At 37.2% G+C, this 7155-nt stretch overlaps 1 protein-coding gene across 1 annotated transcript; it reads left to right on the top strand.

Moving 5' to 3' along the window:
- The first annotated feature begins 2020 nt into the window (after nt 1-2020).
- On the top strand, nt 2021-5847 carry LOC107726059 (phytanoyl-CoA dioxygenase, peroxisomal-like). Its single transcript, XM_016535535.1, has 9 exons — nt 2021-2166; nt 2543-2598; nt 2723-2833; nt 3470-3638; nt 3736-3817; nt 3911-4092; nt 4176-4325; nt 4726-4860; nt 4962-5847. Exons 1-9 carry the CDS (start codon nt 2101-2103, stop codon nt 5013-5015), a joined length of 1005 nt encoding a protein of 334 aa, XP_016391021.1. The 5' UTR covers nt 2021-2100; the 3' UTR covers nt 5016-5847.
- The last annotated feature ends 1308 nt before the right edge of the window (nt 5848-7155 follow it).

Genomic DNA, 7155 nt, shown 5'->3' with positions numbered 1-7155 from the left:
TTTTCTTTCATGGTCTCTCTTACCATTTCTTCTCTCACCCACCCAACTTCTTCCCTTCACAGGTTGGTATTTAGACCCAGACAGGGAAGTGTGCAGAGGCAGGATGTGATTGGTTGGTCCTCTCTCCCTTTCATTTCTTTAAAAATACTTTATTTCCTTTTTCTTTTAGAAAAAAAGAAAGAAAAGTCTCTGTCGCTCTCCCCGGCATTCTCCGAGGCAGACAGCGCTTTGTCCACTGGCATTTTGATCATGCACGGAAAAGAGAAGCAAGCCCAATTATCAGCTCTGCCGGTCTTTATGGAGCTATTGACCTCAATCCTCCGTGTATATCTGCAATTTAATTTAACCTGCACGACGAGCTCCGCGCTAATTAGATACATTTCTATGAAATGCTTCGGGAGCGCACGGAGGAAGTGACGGGAAGGAGGCGAAGGCAGATAGAGAGAATGAGCTTGATAAAAACAGAGATGAATAGACAAAGACCAGGCAAGACATTTTGAAAGAGAGAGTGACAGATGGAGAGAAAGACAGAGTCACAGACTGAGGCAAACGTGAGAGAAACAGATACAGAGAGACGAGTATTATCTTAATGGCTGGAGACTCGACCCTGTCGACACATTTTAAAAAGGATTAAAAATCATGTTTTCTCCCACAGTGCCCAGGTGAGAGAGCAGACTGCTGTTTCTTGCTCTATGATAGAACTTGTTAGATTATATCAGAGAAGTTGCAAACCTTCAAACTTTGGCATACAGTGCATTTGTATTAGGGCTGCACGATTATGACAAAAATCATAATTGTCGATTATTGCCTTGAAATTGTAATTGCGATTATTAATTACGATTATCGCAATTTACATTGAATGATGTTTATACCATTGTTTGATGCAACTGCATGCCGTATTTTTATATGAAAATAAACAAGCTGAAAACACTCTAACTGAAAAACCTTTAGTGCTTTTCTATAGTATTAAGCCTCAAATGTCAAATATGCATCGGATTGGTTTCTTTTTTAAATTATAAAAAAAGTTAAAATATGAATGGTATTATAATGTTATACTAAAACTAAAACAATGGGAAAACCCTTAAGATAACATGTAGAAAGAAAAAAACATATCTTAAGCGTGCAGAATAACATAAGTGGACTGTGAACGATTAATTGCCGCTTTGAACGATTACGTAATTGTGGCATACATAATTGTAATTGCGATTAGAAATTCGATTAATTGTGCAGCCCTAACTTGGAAGGTGGGAAATATGGGCGGCCATCCTGAGAAACACTACAAAGCTCTGCTGAATAAGTATCTCAACACATCTGAGAAAGTGGCAAAAGCTAATGCTAGGCCTATTCTGTGCACAGATGCAAAATGAGCACGATTTCTAAATCTCATCTTTAGTGGTTAGTGTCTCAGCAATTCAATATAAAAAAATAAATAAAACAATGTTTGCAGTCATTTTCCAAACATTGGTTGATGTATTTGATGCCTTTTTTAAAGATTATAATTACGATTGTTTTAAAATAATTTTATATTCTACAAATTTGTATTCTACAAAAAGTCAAATTTAAGCTTTTAATCATCAAAAACTATGTTGGCAACCACATTTTTTGGAATTTACAAACAACAATAAATTACAATTTGTCTGAATATTTATTATGTTCAGCTTTAGCAGTTCAAGAACTTTTCAACAATTTTCAATGTCCGATAGCTCACACCAGGGGCGTATTTCTGTCCCCCTCACTTCTGAAATGATGGCTACGCCCCTGGCTCACACATTACTTTTGCTAAATCTAAATTCTGAAAAACATATACCACAATTTATGGTTATATGCACTGTATTTTATTTATGTATCCTCTTTTTAAATAGGCTACATTGTGCATCTTTTAAAAAATAATAAATGTAATCATTTTTATTTTCTAACCATATATATTTTCTAACTATAGTTTAATCGTTTTATTAGTTAATGAGTAATGTAAATCAAACTTCATCTGAGTCTTTATGATATGTAGGACAAGTGTCACTGCACTTTACCCCAGTTATATAAACATACAGTACGCACGCACTGCAGTTCAGTTCATCTCGTCGACTCTGTGCAGGATTAAAGATGTCCCGGGCAGCAGACAGATTAAAAGTGGTTTTGAATCACCTGGATCGGTCCCACGGTGCTGTCGTATCCTTTCAGAGGCGCGTTTACCGCGAGCGACCGGCGCGATGAAATACAAGGCGCCGGTTATCTAAGAAGCTAAAGCGGCGCTCTAGCAGCGCAGCTCTGGCCTCAGAAAGGGGGCTGTTCTCGGATCACACGCCCTGCACAAGCCGAGGCATTGCGAACAGGCCTGGTGTATTATTTACTACTTCTCAGTAATGGAAATATTTATTTTTAACAACATTGGATCATATTTAACTATACTTACTCTCTTGCTATTACAAATAAATAAAGCACGGCGATCCTTTTTACGTTGTTATCATAGCCTGTAGGTTGTTATGTATTATGTGCTGTTGACATCGTATATATAATGTTATGAACTTTAACCTGCATCATTCAGAGAGCATCCTTCACTTCTGCACAAAACGTGTCATATCACCATCCTCAAGTCCTACAGTTAGTCAGCTTTCTGTTGTTTTAGTCTTTAAATATTGCTGAAATTCATTTAAGTACACTTTACATAATGTCCTGATATTTGTTTCCTGGTCTGTTTGTAAACTATATTCTGGCTTGTCTGCAGATACACTTCTGACACGGGTGTCCTGACTCCAGAACAGAGAATTGCCTATGAGGAGAATGGTTTCATACTCATCCGAAAATTGGTATCGGACCAGGATATTGACAGATTCAGGCAAGACTGATCAAATTATTGAACATTCATTAATTTAGTTTATAATTGTGGTATTTGCCTATAAAAGAATTAAAAAATATGCCAGAAAAACTTCCTTCTTTTAAGTAAAATATTGACTGAATACAAGAATGCCTTCTGTGTGAACAGCCCCTAACTCTAGAATAGACTAACTTGATTATAAAATGCATTGCTATGGACTTTCAGCATATTATTACTTTTGTAATGCGTTACTCCCAACACTGGTCATAAGGTTATGTAATGATATGAGAAAAAACAAACAAACAATATATTGGCTTCTAAAGGCACGTTTTTTAATATCTCTTTAATGATTCATCTGCTACAATAACATAATGTCTTAAATTATCTTAATTTGGAGAGTAAATATTGATATTTATGATTTTTTTATTATTAAGTCACAAACAGAGGTTTAATTAATAAAAAAAATGCAACACCAGCAAATTCAATCCATCATAAATTCTGTTTAGTGACACTAATAAGAGATTATTAGGCTGCATGTAAATTTAGGTACTGTAGGAGTGTCGAGTTAATTCAGAGTAGATTATTAACAGAAAGTCTACATTTCAGTGCTCTTCTTTGCACATAGTCTTTACATAACTGAGTGTGTGTGTTTCACAGGAAAGAGTTTGAGCGCATCTGTAAGAGAGAGGTGAAGGTGCCTGGTTTGGTGGTAATGAGAGATGTAACCATTGCTAAATCAGAGTATGTTGAAGGTGAGAAGGCTGTGACCAAACTTCAGGACTACCAGGAAGATCTAGAACTTTTCCGCTACTGCACTTTACCACAGGTAGACACAAGGACAGAGTAGACTACAATGCATACAATACACTCTCTACAGCAACAGGAATGTCATTTTTACCAATATTTGATTGCATGTTTCTTAGATCCTGAAGTATGTGGAATGTTTCACTGGACCCAACATTATGGCAATGCACACCATGCTCATCAACAAACCACCTGACACAGGTATAGATTTGTGCAGACCTGATTTTTGGACCAAGCAGAATGTTTTCGGAATTATTAAATAATGTCTAGATTAACTTCTTTCATACTTTCTAGGTAAGAAGACCTCTCGCCATCCTATGCACCAGGATCTACACTACTTCCCCTTCCGCCCTGCAGACCGCATTGTGTGTTCATGGACCGCCATGGAGAAAGTGCATCGGGGAAATGGCTGTCTGGTTGTCCTGCCCGGCTCTCACCATGGCACTCTGCTGGAACATGACTACCCAGAATGGGAGGTGAGAGAGACCCAGGATGTGAGGATGATAATGCAGATGGTCTACATCAGTCCACCTCACTTTGCCTATTTGTTTCCTTCCAGGGTGGAGTAAATAAGATGTATCACGGGGTGCGTAACTATGACCCAAACCATCCCAGAGTGCATTTAGAGATGGAGAAAGGAGATACAGTGTTTTTCCACCCTTTGCTGATCCACGGCTCAGGAATGAACCAAACCGATGGATTTCGAAAGGTTGGGATACTTGCATGCATAAAAGTGGAGCTTTTATGCTTATATTCTACACATTTCAATGTGCCCTGTTTTCTCGTGGTAGTAACATACAGACCAAGTCGACAGAGCTAAATACATGTGTAAATGGAGACCAAGGCCATTTTCTCAACCTTAACATACATTCGGAGGTGTTCAGGGATGGATATGGTCACATTGCATTTGTAGAATTAAAGGAATAATTCACCCAAAAATTTGCTAAAAATGTACTCGCGCTCAGGCCGTCCAAAGTTGTAGATAAGTTTGTTTCTTCATCAGAACAGATTTGGAGAAATTTAGCATTACATCACTTGCTCACCAATGGATCCTCTGCAGTGAATGGGTGCCGTCAGAATGAGAGTCCATGTGTGTGCATTTATTCCAGGCCATCTCCTGTCACTATGCCAGCTCTGACTGCTATTACATTGATGTGAAAGGAACAACTCAGGAGAACATCAGCAATGAAGTGAAAGAGCTTGCAGCCAAGAAGTATGGAGTTGATGATACTGTCACCTTTCAGGTGTGTTCACAGCTTCAGATAAATGCAGAGTTACTTGCATGCACACGTGTGGTTTATCATTGCGGTCGGGTTCAACATACATGTATTTGTTCTGTGTGCAGGACACCTGGGCTTTGCGGGGACGTCTGGTCCAAGGAGACAGAGCATCAATGTGATCGCCAGTGCTCATCAAGTCTGCTTAGAGAGAAGATGGCTTCACAGCTGTTTGTTATCTGACAATTTTCTTAAAAACTGATAATTATCCTTTCACTAAAAGTACAAACTTTGGCCATCACGTGGCACTGTAGGGAATAAATCATGGATCACATTTTGTGAATTGCCATCTGTGCCTGGGACAAGCAGTCCTGATACCGATCTATTAATGAAAGCCAGACATTGTAATATTATCATTAACAGATCTTGGTGTGGAATTTTCTTTAAGCAATGTAAGAACATTGGGAATTCATTGTCTTGGACTGATACATCAGGTGTTCGTGAGAGTGTTTCCTGCAAGTAATTAGTGAGGTTGTTGCTTATGGTGAAATACTTTGATCAGAATTTGAGTTCACAGCGGGCACTTGGGAAGATATAATTGAGTACAGCAGAGCATTCAATCGGCCTCCATTTGAAATGTCTTAAGATCCAGCTTTTTGCAGATGGAAATGATGGTTTTGAAAGAATCAGAGGCAAAGCAATAAGAGGCAAATGTATTTTACTGTTAATTCTGGAATATTAAATGAATTAATATGTTTGATCAACATTAGATCGAGTCTAGACGTGCCTATTAAACTTTATGAAACTACAGTAATAGTAACTTTGCCTTGACAACACATTGCTTTTGGAGTAACAATCCAATTAGTAAAACTGAAAGTTTCTACCATATAATTTTGCTTAATATAAATAAATACACATTTATTTTAAATAACCTTATGCCTGATTAAATTTCATATGTGAATGTCAGTGTTTTAGAGCAATAAATGCATATAATGCAATAAATGCAAATTTGTGTTTTACAACATATAGCCTACATATATTTAGTGCTGTCAAACGATTAATCACATCCAAAATAAACGTTTTTGTTTACATACTATATGTATGTGTACTGTGTATATTTATTATGTATATATAAATACACACATACAGTATATATTTTGAAAGTATTTACATGTATATACATTTATATATTTATATTCTTATATTTAATATTATATATAAATATATTTAATATTTAACACTCGTATTTTTCTTAAATATTTTATATCACATATTTTTCTTAAATATATACATGCTTGTGCAGGCACGTGCACACATAGTCATAAAAGATATTTTGATGTGAGGATCGATCCTTTCGATACAACATCAGTATCGAAAGTATCAAGGATCGATCCGCCCATCACTACAGCACAGCAGTGTAGCGCACATTGATCGACACATGCGCGTCAGGCAGAGCCGCAGAAGTGAAGCCCTCCCTCCAGAGTTGCCCAGTCCACGTATTATACGCGACTTTGGGCTTCTTCTTTTGTAAAGTTGCGTGGAAAAAAATCCCGGGTCGCGGGTTGCGGTTTTTTGGATTTATTATAAAAAATATGGTTGCTTGTTAGGAAAACCTGACAAGCAACTTCGTTTCTTTTCATTTATGTTCACTGTAGTCTCCAGTGCATTGATTGACACTCTGTCTGCTCACAGTTAATAGCCAATCAGTGCAAAAATATAAGTGCTGTAGCGTAATTTGTCAAATATTCCGCCCCCTCCGCACGCGCCTTCTTTCACTGTAATCACAAATCGTCACTGCGTCACACAAATATTCCGCCCCCTCCGCACGCGCCCTTTTTTAGAAGGCGCGTGACGCTGTAATCCAAGCGATGATAGTAGTAGACGTAGAGTAGGATGACTTTTTTCCTTTATAAGGTAGCCTAATTTTTTATTTTTACAATGTTTTTGCAATGTATTAATTATCACAGGCTGTAAAAAAACAAAAACAAGTAGGCCTATACTAATACTAAGAGTAGATTTGGTTCGAATAGCCAATATTTTAGTAGGCTATAGCCTATAAATATGTGGCTATGTTACAGCTCCCCTTTGAAGCTCTTGTGTTTTTCTCCTTTTCCATCTGTCCAATCCTATTCTGCTCACAGGTGATTGGAGATGAGTTTTGTTCCTGCTTTTGTTGCAGTTTGCTGATTTTTGTAAAATAACTTATGTTTTTGCTTTTCAGATAAAAGGGTAGTTTCAGTTTAATATGTTGCGGGCTCATTTATTGGTAATAAATAATTGATAATAAATAATATTGATGATAATAAATTATCAAAAAATATT

Source organism: Sinocyclocheilus rhinocerous, unplaced genomic scaffold, assembly GCF_001515625.1.
Source record: "Sinocyclocheilus rhinocerous isolate Xijiao unplaced genomic scaffold, SAMN03320098_v1.1 scaffold395, whole genome shotgun sequence".
Classification (NCBI taxonomy): Eukaryota; Metazoa; Chordata; class Actinopteri; order Cypriniformes; family Cyprinidae; genus Sinocyclocheilus; species Sinocyclocheilus rhinocerous.
This window is presented reverse-complemented; position numbering and strand designations above follow the sequence as displayed.